This window comes from Schistocerca serialis, chromosome 9 (genome assembly GCF_023864345.2).
Source record: "Schistocerca serialis cubense isolate TAMUIC-IGC-003099 chromosome 9, iqSchSeri2.2, whole genome shotgun sequence".
Lineage (NCBI taxonomy): Eukaryota > Metazoa > Arthropoda > Insecta > Orthoptera > Acrididae > Schistocerca > Schistocerca serialis.
This window is the reverse complement of record NC_064646.1, coordinates 98,941,820-98,959,177: the sequence shown is the minus strand read 5'-3', so window position 1 is coordinate 98,959,177 and position 17,358 is coordinate 98,941,820. Positions and strand designations below refer to the sequence as shown.

Below are 17,358 nucleotides of genomic sequence, written 5' to 3'. Positions count from 1 at the left end.
CAAATTCTGCTAACACTCATTGGATCTAGACCAATGCGAACAGCAATGTCGCGATATGATAAACCGCAATCGCGATAGGCTACAATCCGACCTTTATCAAAGTCGGAAATTTCTCCTCCTTACATGAGGCATCACAACTACGTTTCATAAGGCAACGCCGGTCAACTGCTGTTTGTGTATGAGAAATCGGTTGGAAACTTTCCTCATGTCAGCACGATGTAGGTGTCGCCACCGGCGCCAGCCTTGTGTGAATGCCATGAAAAGCTAATCATTTGCAAATATCCGCATCTTCTTCCTGTCGGTTAAATTTCGCGTCTGTAGCCCGTAATCTTCGTGGTGTGGCAATTTTAATGGCCTGTAGTGTTGCTATTTGTGAGAAATTTTGAAATCTACTCCTTCTTTTGAGTCACCCTGTACTTGAATAACTGCAGCGCTATGTTTCCACGGAAAACTGACGCGCGACATAGACGTCTCTCTTACATAGTGTGACACAGAACAAAATGTGTTTATGCAGGACCGTAGCGGTTTTCTAGAGACGTGTCTGTTTTGCGGCCACAGGTGGCGATGGTGGAGCTGCAGATCAACGAGCCGACCAAGGTGCCCGAGTGGCTGTTCGTCATGTTCTCGGTGTGCACCACGGTGCTGGTGGCTGTGCACATCTTCGCGCTCATGATCTCCACCTACCTGCTGCCCAACATCGACGCCGTCAGCAAACTGCAGGTGCGTGCCGAGCCGCGGCACAGGCGCAAGCTCTACGCTGCTACTCCATGACGTAACTCCTTCTTATTTCTTATTTCTTATTTCTTTTGTTGATGCCTTGTCCCGTAGTTTCGCAGGGTCGGCACGGTTAGGAACGGATTTGGCCTTCCTGCCGCCACCTGGTACCCCTGGGACAGAATTAGTCTACCCCAGCTATCTGCGTCTAGTGTAGTCCATGGAATAGTGCGAACGTGGTCAGATGTCTGCGAGTCGTGTAACTGAAGCGGAACGGGGGACCAGCTCATTATTCACCTAGCAGGATGGGGAAAACCGCCTAAAAACCACATCTAGGTTGCCGGCACACTGGCCGACGTCGGTAATCCGCCGGGCGGATCCGATCCGGGACCAGCGCGCCTACCCAAGTCCAGGAAGCAGCGCATTAGCGCTTTCGGCTAACCTGGTGCGCTCATGACGTCACTCCTGTCTGAGGCTAATACAACTGACAAAAAAGTTGCAAGTGAAGTCGTAACTTCACTGGCAGGAACTAAAATATATAATTTATTCAAACTTTTATAGGTAATGATTTTGCTAGTAATGAAAGAAGGTAGAAATCACTCACATAGTAGCACTGAAAGTGATGAGGGTATACCATTGTTTATGTTTAGTATTACTGCTACTTGTGATGACGTAAGTCATTCAGAAATGCACCATTTGGTACTATTTGGTATTCACTACTGCCCCCTCCCCCCCCTCCCCCACCCCACCCTACGGTTTGTTAAAGTCAAAAAACAATCACTCACAATAAATCGGAACTATTCTTAATGTTACGTACTGAGAGAGAGGGACAAATTTTGAACGAACTTTGCACATAGACTGTGTACCTCAAAAATTGTGAGGTATTTCGCCACCTCCTCTGTACGATTCTGGACGAATTTACAATGTAGAATCGGCTTCATCTTTTTGTGAGCCTGTTAACTACTCGAAAACAAACAGACTTAGTATCTGAAAAACTGTGGCATTTATGACTGCGTCTCCGCCATAGCGCGCTGACGCTTCATATCTAGCGCCACATACCGAACGTGTCAGTAAGGAAAGGACCGAATTTAAGAGTTTATAGTGTGGACCGTTGGGAAGACAAAATTTTGGGTTAAGAAAAACTGCACTCTCGGCGACTTAGAAAAACTCAGGGACTGTGCAATGTTGGTCAAAAAATAGCGAGTGGAGATGCACGTACCTTTTACGGAAAATAATGGCTTTCCATCTTGTCTGCATTACTGCATTAGCGAAGTTTTAGTAAATTGCTCTTGCAACTCCGCTGTGTTACCACGAAAGCTTATACGTGGCACAGTGTGCAGGTGTGCAGTAAGACAACTGGCGCAGCAGCTAACGCAGGAACAATCTACATACATCATACTTTCAGATCCACAGACAAGGAGGTGTAGTGTTCCAGAGTCTCCATCACAACAGCTGGAAGCTCCTTTTTTCCCCAACCCAGAGTCCCCCTCCCCCGCCCATGAGTCACTCATAACCAGTCAGTCAACAGAACAGTGGACACGATTTACGCTTCATAATCTCCCTGCTAGTTCTAGTTTGATAAGGTAATTTTATCATCAAATAACATCCTTCCTCTATGCAAATACGCGTTGTCATGGACAGAGCATGCTCGAAACGTGCAGCAGTACCTTAATCAGAATATAAGTGTAAAGTGGAACTTAATGACAGATTAAAACTGTACAAGGACCGGGACTCGAACCCGGAATCTTTGCCTATTTCCGTCAGTGCTGTTACCAAAGGTGCTATCCAATGACGACTGACATCTCGTCCTCACTGCTTCAGTTCTACCAGTACCTCATCCTTGAAAGCATGAAAGGGAAAGTAGGCTTTAATATCCAATTGACAAGTTCGTTTAGAGTGTGGACGGGGAAGAAAATTATCCACATTTTTTAAAAGACCCGTCCCGCTATTTACCTTAAGCGATTTATGGAGCTAAAGCAAAATCTCACTCTTGAGATGTAGTCGCGGATTCGAACCGCCCACTTCCCGAACACAAGTCCTTTGTCGTAACCACTGCGCCACCTCTCTCCGTCTTCATACTAGAAGTATAAAGTGCGTGGCGGCGGTGTAGCACAAGTAATTATTTCACACAGTCACGGTTTCTACTCTTAAGCCGTCCTCACATGGCGCGAGTTAGCTACCATCGACGTGGAGCTGTAAGAGTTTTGTAACGTCAGTACACGTCATTTCACGTTTAGGAGCCATTGCCTCAGTTGGAACACAAAATAAGTGTTGCGATATTTCGCCAATGTGGTATTAAAGCTACAACCAACTCTACGCCAGAGCGCTGGCTACGTCACAAGCAGAAATTGCAAGAAGCCATCCTGTATCTGTCTTTTTCAGCTCAAGCGCGTATTAGTGGTTTTATATAATAACTTATACGCAATGGTTAATCGGATGTGGTGTGTTAAGTTTAAGGGGTGGCTGGATGCCCTCCCTGCCGCCACCCCATACCCCCCAGGAAGGAATCAGTGTACCCCAGCTGTCCGCCTCTAGTGTAACCCATGGAATAGCGCGAGCGTGATGCAAATGTCTGCGAGTCGTGTAACTGAGGCGGAACGTGGGAATCGGCCCGGTATTCACCTAGACGATGTGGAAAACCGCCTAAAAGCCACATCTAGGCTGGCCGGCACACCAGCGCGTCGTCGTTATTCTGCCTTGCGGATTCGATCCGGAGCCAGCGCGCCAAACGGTGTCCAGGTAGCAGCGCATTAGCGCTCTCGGCTACCCTGGCGAGTTAAGCCATGGCAAGAATTCAGTATGATTATTAAAGTGGTGGTTAAAACGTAATACCGAGACGAGCGAGAGAAACGTCCATAAACGGCAGACCTCATCCAAAATTTTAGATGAATGGAATTAATGATTGCTGTTAAAAGATGATAATTACACATTCAGGTAATATTTCGTGTTGCCGCCTGTTGGTTTTGGTGAGAGACGATACATCAAGTCAGTGAAGCGATTTCCGACGTCATTCATCGAAGGCATTTGACCGATCAACCTAACGAGACCTCTATGTAAAAAAATATACGCAAGGAACTAAGGGGAAAAGATCAGCAAATTAATCTCAAGGAGGTTACGCTTAAAGATACAGTATAAATAACGAAAGAACACGTAATGTGTTCGGTCCTTATACACTCGCACAATTCGTCATCAATGCCTTTTCTACAGCCTCTGAAAAAATCCAAAATTTCGTAGAAAATTATGGTTGTTAATGTGACTCATAATCAGGTCTAATATTTTAAATGAATCTCAATTAGACAGTTATAGCAGTAAGGTCTGTCAAAATTAAGATACATGGAAACATAGATGCTTACTTTACAACAGCCGGACGATAAAAGACGCCTAAGTGAGGCGATAATAAATGAAGTACCACATTTTGTTTGTTTTACAGACAAAGATACGCAGAGTTCTCTTCCGTTTGGTCGCTTTAGCAAAAATCTCTGCCCAAACATCATTACGTTGATTTTAATTACATGAAATGTTTTGCCGGCCGAGGTGGCCGAGCGGTTCTAGGCGCTGCAGTCTGGAACCGCACGACCGCTACGGTCGCAGGTTCGAATCCTGCTTCGGGCATGGATGAGTGTGATGTTCTTAGGTTAGTTAGGTTTAAGTAGTTCTAAGTTCAAGGGGCTGATGACTTCAGAATTTAAGTCCCGTAGTGCTCAGAGCCATTTGAACCAATTTGAAATGTTTCACAAAGGAAAACAAGACCTAAATTCACATAGTATTAAAGTAGTAATATGTTTTCATTGGTATACCTTTGTTTTATTGTTTGCATGTCTACGTCGTTCGTGGTGCGGCGCATTAATATACACTCCTGGAAATTGAAATAAGAACACCGTGAATTCATTGTCCCAGGAAGGGGAAACTTTATTGACACATTCCTGGGGTCAGATACATCACATGATCACACTGACAGAACCACAGGCACATAGACACAGGCAACAGAGCATGCACAATGTCGGCACTAGTACAGTGTATATCCACCTTTCGCAGCAATGCAGGCTGCTATTCTCCCATGGAGACGATCGTAGAGATGCTGGATGTAGTCCTGTGGAACGGCTTGCCATGCCATTTCCACCTGGCGCCTCAGTTGGACCAGCGTTCGTGCTGGACGTGCAGACCGCGTGAGACGACGCTTCATCCAGTCCCAAACATGCTCAATGGGGGACACATCCGGAGATCTTGCTGGCCAGGGTAGTTGACTTACACCTTCTAGAGCACGTTGGGTGGCACGGGATACATGCGGACGTGCATTGTCCTGTTGGAACAGCAAGTTCCCTTGCCGGTCTAGGAATGGTAGAACGATGGGTTCGATGACGGTTTGGATGTACCGTGCACTATTCAGTGTCCCCTCGACGATCACCAGTGGTGTACGGCCAGTGTAGGAGATCGCTCCCCACACCATGATGCCGGGTGTTGGCCCTGTGTGCCTCGGTCGTATGCAGTCCTGATTGTGGCGCTCACCTGCACGGCGCCAAACACGCATACGACCATCATTGGCACCAAGGCAGAAGCGACTCTCATCGCTGAAGACGACACGTCTCCATTCGTCCCTCCATTCACGCTTGTCGCGACACCACTGGAGGCGGGCTGCACGATGTTGGGGCGTGAGCGGAAGACGGCCTAACGGTGTGCGGGACCGTAGCCCAGCTTCATGGAGACGGTTGCGAATGGTCCTCGCCGATACCCCAGGAGCAACAGTGTCCCTAATTTGCTGGGAAGTGGCGGTGCGGTCCCCTACGGCACTGCGTAGGATCCTACGGTCTTGGCGTGCATCCGTGCGTCGCTGCGGTCCGGTCCCAGGTCGACGGGCACGTGCACCTTCCGCCGACCACTGGCGACAACATCGATGTACTGTGTGTGGAGACCTCACGCCCCACGTGTTGAGCAATTCGGCGGTACGTCCACCCGGCCTCCCGCATGCCCACTATACGCCCTCGCTCAAAGTCCGTCAACTGCACATACAGTTCACGTCCACGCTGTCGCGGCATGCTACCAGTGTTAAAGACTGCGATGGAGCTCCGTATGCCACGGCGAACTGGCTGACACTGACGGCGGCGGTGCACAAATGCTGCACAGCTAGCGCCATTCGACGGCCAACACCGCGGTTCCTGGTGTGTCCGCTGTGCCGTGCGTGTGATCATTGCTTGTACAGCCCTCTCGCAGTGTCCGGAGCAAGTATGGTGGGTCTGACACACCGGTGTCAATGTGTTCTTTTTTCCATTTCCAGGAGTGTATTTATACTGAAACATCTTAGCGAATTTGCTAATTTTATGTTGTGGAGTTCAAAGTTTGTTGCTTTGTTTCTGTAGACTGCTATGTACCAAGCCATTTTTGCTGTGGAAGGTATCCATTATGCACGTTTGCCAAGATTTCTGACGTGTCGTTATGAAGAAGTTTCATTCAACATCGTTCCTCTTCTTACTTTCCATTAATTTTCTGCACACTTCCTTGATGTTGGCCATTTCCCATTGTAAGGTTCTGATATGAATTTAGCTGCAGTCAGTAGGGAAATGTTTAGATAGGAGAGTTCATTATGTACATGCTAACATTTTTTGCGGGTTTTGAACTCTTTCGGACTCTTTCATTTCAAAGATGGACTGTTAGATTATTTACGTTCTAAGCATCATTACACGGGACTCTATGGTGTGTTCGCTTCGCTACTACCTTGTTGTAGTAACGCACCGTTGATTGGTGGGCTCTGCTTTCACTGTCTCAGGTTTTCTCTCTTCAGATCAATCGTTGGACCTGGTTCATCTGTACCGTCGTGTTCGCTTTCCCGATCTCTCGTTATTTTTCTTCCTGTCAGCGCTCTGCGATCCGCTGTTGTTGATGGCCCTGTACTGCCTGTCAAGCTTCATCAGTTCTTTGAGTCATTTCCGATACTCAGTCGGGTCTCGGTGACGATAATATAGACAAATGGCGAGGACTGCTTTCTGGATCTTGTCTAAACGTATGTCACCATATTCTTGCATAGATATTTGTATGTCTGTTAACTGTTCGTACAAGGTGTGTTTGAAAGTGTCGGTGGATAGTTCCAGAAAATAAAGAAAACAAGAGTTACAAACAAAATACTTTTACTGGCCTTCAGTGTAATCATCATTATCTTCAACACTCTGCCGGAATCGGTTGTGGAACTGTTGGAAATTGTCGTTAAACGTTTCGTTGTGGAATCACTCGAAGCACCCTGGCCACGCGTTGATGGATATCCACCTCATTAGAGGAGAAGACATCAGGTAATGCGAAATCGTCCCGGAGACCAACCGGCAGTCAGTGGCGTGATGTTCATCGTCTGCCCGGCCTCGTTAGAAAAGTAGACTGACAAAATCCAGTATCGAGACGATGTCGATCACATTTTTCGACAGCAAGTGCTTGATCCATCAAGAATTTCTACCTGAGGAGAGTGGAGAAGACGATGAACACAAAGACATTCAGGTCTCCAGATCGGTTTGGTAGCACCAGGTCTCATCTCCTGCAATGCGGATACCCAACGACGCGTGACCATAGTGCTTCGAGCGACTCCACAACAAGCTTTTCCGACACTTTCCAACAGCCTTGCAATCGATGTGAGAAGGGTGTTGTAGCTAACGGTGATTACTTTCAAGGCCAGTAAAAGTATTTGGATTGTTACTCTTGTTTCCATTATTTTTTGAGACCATTAAGCGAATTTCTCAGACATACCCTGTAGTTCATTGTGATAGTATGCTGTATGTTTATTTCTAAATTCAGTGGCAAGGCATTTCATTTTTTTCAGGTTTGGTTACATGCATCTGATTCTGTGCTCGTATTCCTTTCAAAATGGTTCAAATGGCTCTGAGCACTATGGGACTTAACAGCTATGGTCATCAGTCCCCTAGAACGTAGAACTACTTAAACCTAACTAACCTAAGGGCGTCACACAACACCCAGTCATCATGAGGCAGAGAAAATGCCTGACCCCGCCGGGAACCGAACCCGGGAACCCGGGCGTGGGAAGCGAGAACGCTACCGCACGACCACGAGCTGCGGACGCTCGTATTCCTTCCCTATGTTAATTACCAGCTAACCTCGTACTGCTAAGTATGTATGGGAATTGGACATACCACTTAATCTCCGTCTCCCCCTCTCTCTGTCGATCTCCTCCCCCTCTTCCTCTGTTTCTCCCTCCATCATCTCCTCCTCCTCTCCCCCACTCTCCTCCTCCCCTCTTTCTCTGTCCACCTCCTTCTCTCCCTCTGTCTGTCTGTCTCCCCGTCCACCCTCGCAATGCTAATTTCTTCCACCCTCTCTGTGCACCTTTCCTCCTCTCTCTGAGTTTCGGCCTTAATTATTGATGATACAAAGGAAACCATGACTCGGAATTAAAGTCCCTTGGAGTGGGTGGATAGAACAGTTGGAATCTTTACTATACAGGTATGAGAGAGACCTCTCGATCTGCTGAATATGTGAGGATAGTAGCTTCTGTTTTAACTTGCGAACGGGTAGGACTACAAAGTTTCGGACAATTGTGATGCCAAAGTGGTATTCTAATCATAAGCCGATAAGTTATAAATACAACTTCCCTCATTTCTGTTAAAACCGGCTGCAAGAAATAGAACGAAACTCCACATTATTCTATATACACTCCTGGAAATTGAAATAAGAACACCGTGAATTCATTGTCCCAGGACGGGGAAACTTTATTGACACATTCCTGGGGTCAGATACATCACATGATCACACTGACAGAACCACAGGCACATAGACACAGGCAACAGAGCATGCACAATGTCTGCTATAGTACAGTGTATATCCACCTTTCGCAGCAATGCAGGCTGCTATTCTCCCATGGAGACGATCGTAGAGATGCTGGATGTAGTCCTGTGGAACGGCTTGCCATGCCATTTCCACCTGGCGCCTCAGTTGGACCAGCGTTCGTGCTGGACGTGCAGACCGCGTAAGACGACGCTTCATCCAGTCCCAAACATGCTCAATGGGGGACAGATCCGGAGATCTTGCTGGCCAGGGTAGTTGACTTACACCTTCTAGAGCACGTTGGGTGGCACGGGATACATGCGGACGTGCGTTGTCCTGTTGGAACAGCAAGTTCCCTTGCCGGCCTAGGAATGGTAGAACGATGGGTTCGATGACGGTTTGGATGTACCGTGCGCTATTCAGTGTCCCCTCGACGATCACCAGTGGTGTACGGCCAGTGTAGGAGATCGCTCCCCACACCATGATGCCGGGTGTTGGCCCTGTGTGCCTCGGTCGTATGCAGTCCTGATTGTGGCGCTCACCTGCACGGCGCCAAACACGCATACGACCATCATTGGCACCAAGGCAGAAGCGACTCTCATCGCTGAAGACGGCACGTCTCCATTCGTCCCTCCATTCACGCCTGTCGCGACACCACTGGAGGCGGGCTGCACGATGTTGGGGCGTGAGCGGAAGACGGCCTAACGGTGTGCGGGACCGTAGCCCAGCTTCATGGAGACGGTTGCGAATGGTCCTCGCCGATACCCCAGGAGCAACAGTGTCCCTAATTTGCTGGGAAGTGGCGGTGCGGTCCCCTACGGCACTGCGTAGGATCCTACGGTCTTGGCGTGCATACGTGCGTCGCTGCGGTCCGGTCCCAGGTCGACGGGCACGTGCACCTTCCGCCGACCACTGGCGACAACATCGATGTACTGTGGAGACCTCACGCCCCACGTGTTGAGCAATTCGGCGGTACGTCCACCCGGCCTCCCGCATGCCCACTATACGCCCTCGCTCAAAGTCCGTCAACTGCACATACGGTTCACGTCCACGCTGTCGCGGCATGCTACCAGTGTTAAAGACTGCGATGGAGCTCCGTATGCCACGGCAAACTGGCTGACACTGACGGCGGCGGTGCACAAATGCTGCGCAGCTAGCGCCATTCGACGGCCAACACCGCGGTTCCTGGTGTGTCCGCTGTGCCGTGCGTGTGATCATTGCTTGTACAGCCCTCTCGCAGTGTCCGGAGCAAGTATGGTGGGTCTGACACACCGGTGTCAATGTGTTCTTTTTTCCATTTCCAGGAGTGTACATATTTTGTTGGAAATTAAATGTCAGGAGAGACAACAAATACAAGAATGTAATTTGTCTAGTGATTTAAACCTCCCAATATCACACTGAACACTGAATGCGAAAAAGAAAACTAAATCACACATTTTCACAGCACAGCACAGTTTTTTCTCTCACAGTTTAACAGAAAACCTGCAGATTGCTGCTTTAAAAAAAGTAAAGCCTATACCCATCTGAATATATATTAGAGTATTGTGGAAAAACATTTAAAAATATGTAGACTATATCAGAACATTCCATAGAGTAAAAATATGAAGAAAATCGGTGAAGCACTTTCTCAAATTTTTGATAGCCAGGTTTGCCATGTACATTAAAAGCTATGTAACTTATGTGTTTCCAAGTATTTATTTGATTAACGTACAAAAATTTGAAGTAAATTGATAGCTTCCTAGAATTTTGCTAACAATGAATGTTGACAAACATACACACACACACACACACACACACACACATATATATATATATATATATATATATATATATATATATATATATATATATATATTACTTCTATCCTATCTATACTGAACAGCCAAAAACACAGGTATACCTGCCTAATACCGTGTAGCGCCCGAAGTGCCGCAACACAACGTGGGATGGACTCTAATAATGTCTGAAGTAATGCTGGAGGGAATTGACACCATAAATCCTGCAGGGCTCTTCATAAATCTGTAAGAGTACGAGGTGGTGGATATCTCTTCCGAACAGCACGCCGCAAATCATCCCAGACATGCTGAATAAATTTCGTATCTGAGGAGTTTGATGGCCAACGGAAGTGTTTAAGCTCAGAAGAGTGTTCCTGGAGCTACTCTGTAGCAGTTTTGGACGTGTGGGGCGTCGCATTGTCCTGCCAGAATTGCCCAAGTCCGTCGGAATGCACAATGGACATGAATGGATGCAGGTGATCAGAAGGGATGCTTACATATGTATCACCTGTCAGAGTCGTAGCTAGACGAATCAGGGTCCCATATCACTTCAGCTGCACAAGCCCCACACCATTACAGGGCCTCCACCAGCCTGAACAGCCCCCTGCTGACATACAGGGTCAATGGATTCATGACGTTGTCTCCACACCCGTACACATCCATCTCCTCGATACAATTTGAAACCAGACTCGTCCGACCAGGCAACATGTTTTCAGTCATCAACAGTTCAGTGTCGATGCTAACAGGCGCAGGTGAAGAGTAAAGCTTTCTCTCGTGCAGTCATCAAAGGTACACGAGTGGTCCTTCGTCTCCGAAAGCCCATATCGATGATGTTTCGTTGGATGGTTCTCACACTGACACTTGTTGATGGCCCAGCATTAAAATCTGCAGCAATTTGTGGAAACGTTGCACTTCTGTCACGTTGAACAATTCTTTTCTATTCCCACTTCATCGCTACTTCGGAGATGCTGTGTCCCATCGCTCGTGCGCCGACTATAACACGACGTTCAAATTCACTTAAATCTTGATAACCTGCCATTGTAGCAGCAGCAACCGATCTAACAACTGCGCCAGATACTTGTTGCCTTATGTAGGCGCTGCCTGTTTACATAGCTCTGTATTTGCATACGCATGCCTGTACCAGTTTCTTTGGTGCTTCAAAAAGTTTTGCATAGTTCGCTTTCCAGAACTCCTGAAGATAGACGTTGACTGTGGATATTGTATCACAGACACAGTCCCTTTAACTCTCCACAGATGTCACTAAACCCGCCCATCGTAAACAACCATGCATGAGCAGCGCCTATTAGACGGAGGAGCTCCGACAGCCGATCAGGTCCAGTCATTCCACCAGGAAGGAGGTACACGGCTCGTGTTGCCTGTAGTTCAATTATACCTACACGGTCAATACCGCGATTCCATCGCGTCCGCATTGTTACTTTGTGCCAGGAAGGGCTCTCAACAAGGGAAGTGTCCAGGCGTCTCGGAGTGAACCAAAGCGATGTTGTTCGGACATGGAGGAGATACAGTGAGACAGGAACTGTCGATGACATGGCTCGCTCACGCCGCCCAAGGGCTACTACTGCATTGGATGGCCGCTACCTACTGATTACAGCTCGGAGGAAGCCTGACAGCAACGCCACCATGTTGAATAATGCTTTACGTGCAGCCACAGAAAGTCGTGTTACGACTGAAACTGTGCGCAACAGGCTGCATGATGCGCAACTTCACCCCCGACGTCCATGGCGAGGTCCATCTTTGCAACCACGACACCACGCAGCGCGGTACAGACAGGCCCAACAACATGCCGAATGGGCTGCTCAGGATCGGCATCACGTTCTCTTCACCGATGAGTGTTCCATATGCCTTCAACCAGACAATCGTCGTGTTTGGAGGCAACCCGGTCAGACTGAAAGCCTTACACACACTGTCCAGCGAGTGCAACAAGGTGGAGGCTCCCTGATGTTTTGGGGTGACATTTTGTGGGGCTGACGTACACCGCTGGTGGTCATGGAAGGCGCCGTAATGGTTGTACGATACGTGAATGCCATCCTCCGACCGATAGTGCAACCATATCGAAAGCATATTGGCGAGGTATTCGTCTTCATAGAGACAGTTCGCGCCCCCATCGTGCACATCTTGTGAATGACTTCCTTTGGGATAATGACATCACTCAACTAGACTGGCCAGCATGTTCTCCAGACTTGAACCCTACCGAACATGCCTGGTATAGACTGAAAAGGGCTGTTTATGGACGACGTGACCCACCAATCACTCTGAGGGATATACGCCGAATCGCCATTGAGGAGTGGGACAATCTGGACGAACAGTGCATTGATGAACTTGTGGATAATATGCCATGATGAATACAGGCATGCTTCAGTGCAAGAGGATGTGCTATTGGATATTAGATGTACCGGAGTGTACAGCAATCTGGACCAGCACCTCTGACAGACACGCTGTATGATGGCACAACATGCAATGTGTGGTATTAATGAGCAATAGAAAGGGTAGAACTGATGTCTATGTTGATTTCTACTCCAATTTTCTGTACAGGTTCCAGAAATCTCAGAACCGAGGTGATGTAAAACCACTTTTGATTTTGTGTGTGTGTGTGTGTCTGTGTGTGTGTGTGTGTGTGTGTGTACAATAATTATTAAAAAGATGTAGCCTATGTCTGCCTGGATGTTTGAGTGCTGCATAAAAATATGAGGTAATTTGGTCAATAACTTTTCAAGATTTTTGGTAACAACATTTCCCACTTATGTAGTATATGTACTCATACATCACATATATTCAAAAATGTGTAGTTTATGTTTGTACAAACATTTATTAGAGTATCACATAAAAGTTTTCAGTAAATCTATTAGGAATATTTCGAGTTTTGGCTAATTATATTTGCCCTTTATATAGTGTAAACATTTATATATCATGTATATGATGAAGATGTAGCAAATGTCCATCCGAACATTTATTAGAGCATTGTGCAAGAAGTTTTCGAGATTTTTGGTAATAATTTTAAACTATGACTTGTCTTTATGTAGTAGTACAGCTGACACACATTGTGAACTATTTTTAGTTCCAGTCGCCAGATTTATTGCGTACTTAAGTTCAATGTTTTAAGAGAGGACGTCAGTTGCAGACAATGAGGTATGCTGTGGGTGTTGCCTACAGGTGCAGGAGCTGGTGGGCGAGTCCCCACACGAGCGCATGCGCGGCTTCATCGAGCTGGCGTGGGCCTTCTCCACAGTGCTGGGGCTCTTCCTGTTCCTGGTCGAGGTGGCCATCCTGTGCTGGGTCAAGTTCTGGGACTACTCGTTCACGGCCGCGTGGGCCGCCACAGTGATCGTGGTGCCCGTTCTGATCGTGTTCGTCGCCTTCGCCGTGCACTTCTACCACAAGCTGGTCGTGCACAAGTGCGAGAGCTCCGTGGCCGACATCCAGGAGCTGGAGGCCATGAAGCAGCAGCTCGACTCGGCCACGATGGCCCACTCCAAGGTGTGAGGGAGGGGCGGCCGGACGCTACCCTAACCTGCCAAGCGCCTCGGAGCTGTGACGTTATTTTGCACCTGCTGCACCCCACTCGTCAGAGAGTTTAGCCGTTGGAGGACACTTCGTGGCACAAATGCGTGAAACAGAAACAAAAGTTTAACCAGTGAATGCGGATACTTGAAACGATGCAAGGCTGTGAGAAGTTACTGACTGTGTCGAGTGACAACGTCGGAAGAAGAAATGAGCACGGAACACGCGAAGGCACGAAACCCCGTCGTTTTGACTTCCCTAGATTGCGATAACGCTCGCGACAGCAGTAATAGTGTTATAAAGCCACTAACAAGGTAACCAAAATCGCACGTTAGCGCGTCCAGGAATCTAGTACCATGTCAAGTCTCACATTAGCCTGACGAGCAATATGTAGGAAATATTCTACACATTGCGCCTCAAACGACGATTTTCTGTAGACAGCAGTTTCTCTCCTCGTGCAAGCTCTGAAGTTCCAAAATATCTTCCGTATGCTACATTAATGAACTTTTATAAGGCGAGAGCATCCCTTATAGCGGGATAGGGCGGTGGGCAGACAGGGCCGCATAACTTCAGTAATCACAGATGTTTTGCGCTTACGAGAAATGTGAGGCTCTTTTAACATCTCTTTCCCTACCTACTCTATCGCTCAGCTTCACTTTCACTGTTTGTGTAGTCCAAATACGGCGACTTCGATTTGACAGTCCACGCGTCGAAAGAAGTTAATGAAGACCTGAAAGGAATGTGTTGACATAAAGCCATTCGAGGCTGAATGTCGATTTAAGTTATTCACGAACATAAATTGCACTGAAAAGTCAACCTGGAAGAATACAGCACGATCTGATAAATGCAAAAAAAAGGTAAAGTGGAAAGATGAAGAAAGACTGCGAGGTAAAGCGCGGAAGAAATTCAAACATGCCCAATCAACTGAGCACAATAATAAAAAATCGAAGGTTTAGTACCTACAATGATATTTCGAAGTACGCCAATATTCATGAATTCACATTCAATGCACAAAGTTCAACATTGCGTCACCGTGTTCTGGCTCAATTGCAGTGTGTGATCGATTCTTTGTCAGTTTGATGAGAACATTATGTTGAGGACAGAGTTAAAGCATTTAGCTGCATGCCGTCCATACTGTGAAGAATTATAGCCTCTCCTAATGCTGGCTCAAACCACAAGCTGATTACGAATAGCTAACACAATGACCAGAACGCTAAGAACATTCATCTCGCTCTTATCGTAGTATGTATCACTTCTTCATGGCGGTAGTTACAATGGTTTTCTGTGGAGTAGAAAGAAGTCTGTGTTAGAGTTAAATTTGAGATGCTGTGCTAGTAATAACGCACAGCGTATTAACTCGCTTTCATGTAAATACTTCTCGTGTTGTGAATTTTCTAACGGTGTCGCTTGATTCATATTATGTCCGATATTGCCGCATCTCAGGGAAACTGCTTTTTGCCGACAGTTTTGTAACTAGTTTCCGTATTGCTAGACTATTTGTTTCTGTGCATGTGCAGACAGTTGTAGCTTTAGAAATCTGTGGTTTAAAGTGTTTTTCAAGTGTGACAGCTACACACGTCTCTGGGTAACAGCCTCAAATAGACAGTGAAAACGCGCAGGAGGGTAAGCTGTTGTGACCAGCTGCCAGTACACTCCTGTCCTCCTAGTCACCCGCCGTAGCAGTGCAGTTTGTCCTCCTCCACAGAACTATTCGAGGACAAACTCGTCACTCAATGCCGGACCAAGTACGGCTGTGCTTTTTAGGACCAGGTACCAAAGATCTGTACATCGATACAGTATTTTCATCCACAAGATGGTGGAAATCACAAAAGTATGCGTTTGTAGAGCATAACAACGGCCGCTTCCCCTGCCGTGTGTTGTGGAATACAGTTTTGCAGAGGATGTTCCTAAAGGTTTCGCCGTTGCTGTGATATCGAAGCCAGTGATGTTAGCGTGTACCTGAAAGGATGCAAGCCACCGTGCCTCAGCTTGGTGTACTTATTTGGGAGAACAATGTATAACCGCAGTAGAACCAAAGCCTATCATATTCTAAAATATCGAACATGAAAGAACGCCACAATTGTGTAAAACAGTAACGGTAAAAAAAATTAGCGTATCTTTGTAAATAAATGTGATCACAAAATAAATATTTATATGCTTGCTTACTGTACTGTTGAAATAATAAAGATATATGTATACATGTTAATTACGAAAACATATATTTATTATTCATATCTTATTCACTAGTGAGTGGATAATATTGTACTGTAGCTCTGTTAAGGAAAAGCACAAGACAAGTTCAAAAAATAAAATGGCCTCTGTTAACATGGACTATGTGGACACAAACGACAAAAGTCAGAAGTTCGTTCCGCCACAGTGACTGAGTGTGGAGAGTTTCGTTGTTACATATACCGTACCCTAAACAACGAAATTTATTGATCAAGTCCCTGATGATGGAGAACTGTGAAATATTCCGAAGAGAAACAAATGTATTACGCAATGTCCTGAGACACAGAATTTAATGAAAATTGGTACAAATAGCATTTCAAATGAAGGTTCTCGGGGCGAGTCGAAAGCAATAAAATTTTCTCAGGTTTCTCGCCACATCAACTGTCGAACAACGTCAAGAAGCTGGATCTTCCTGCGTAAACAGCGTTATTTATGTCTTTGGATGACCCACAAAACTAGTCCGTAGTCAAGCTCAAAATAGGAATAGCGTTATTGGTCACCCAAATGAAGATAACTACCGGCAGTCATTTTGGTTCCCCAGTTACAGTCTTTCACTCTACCATGATAAAAAAACAAATACATTATTTAATATCACGTGCAATGAAAGTATGTTTTGGAACAGATAACTAGAAATTAAATGGACACTGAAACATGACTACTCAACGTTCATACATAATGCCACCGAGCGAGGTGGACCAGTGGTTAGCACACTGGACTCGTATTCGGGAGGTCGACAGTTCAAACCCGTGTCCGGCCATCCTCATTTAGGTTTACCGCGATTTCCCTAAGTCGCTTGAGGTAAATGACGGAATGGTTAGTGTGAAAGGACACGGCCGACTTCCTTCTCCATCCTTTCCTAATCCGATGGGACTGCTGACTTCGGCGTTTGGTCTCCTCCCACCGCCCCCCTCCCCCGAATCAACCAACGTACTGCCGTAATTCTGGGTTAGCATCTAGCTCATAGGGAGTGTTAGCTGTAGTTTCGTGCACTACGCTCTTGTCATGGGCTGAATGGAATCAGTATCATATGTACTGTGTGGCACTATATCACTGTATCGGGGGAAGGAGAAAAAACGACGTACGAAAAATAAAGAAAATATACACCTCAGATGAGTTGTTGAAGCAACAGTAGTTGATTCCTCGTACGAGCACCTAGCGAGTGGACATCGTATTTGCTGATATCAACCACTTTCATAATGGATTTAGTTATTCATCTATTTTTTACTTAATTATTAGTACCAAAGAAGCATCGGTAAGTGTCAGATAGATACAGAACAAAGTTGTTCTCAATACGGTGGTGTCTGAACATCACACTAAAAGAGATCTGCATGGATGTGGATATCTTCTTCAGATAAAAGACTTGTGG

At 46.4% G+C, this 17,358-nt stretch overlaps 1 protein-coding gene across 1 annotated transcript in view; it reads left to right on the top strand.

Annotated features, from left to right (window-relative positions):
- Nucleotides 1-15,969, top strand: part of LOC126419398 (calcium release-activated calcium channel protein 1-like) — a 134,307-nt gene extending 118,338 nt beyond the window's left edge. Inside the window, exons 6-7 of the mRNA XM_050086586.1 lie at nucleotides 559-720; nucleotides 13,416-15,969. Of these exons, the coding sequence (XP_049942543.1) occupies nucleotides 559-720; nucleotides 13,416-13,745 (492 nt within the window). The 3' untranslated portion in view covers nucleotides 13,746-15,969. The remainder of the gene's footprint in view (nucleotides 1-558; nucleotides 721-13,415) is intronic.
- The last annotated feature ends 1,389 nt before the right edge of the window (nucleotides 15,970-17,358 follow it).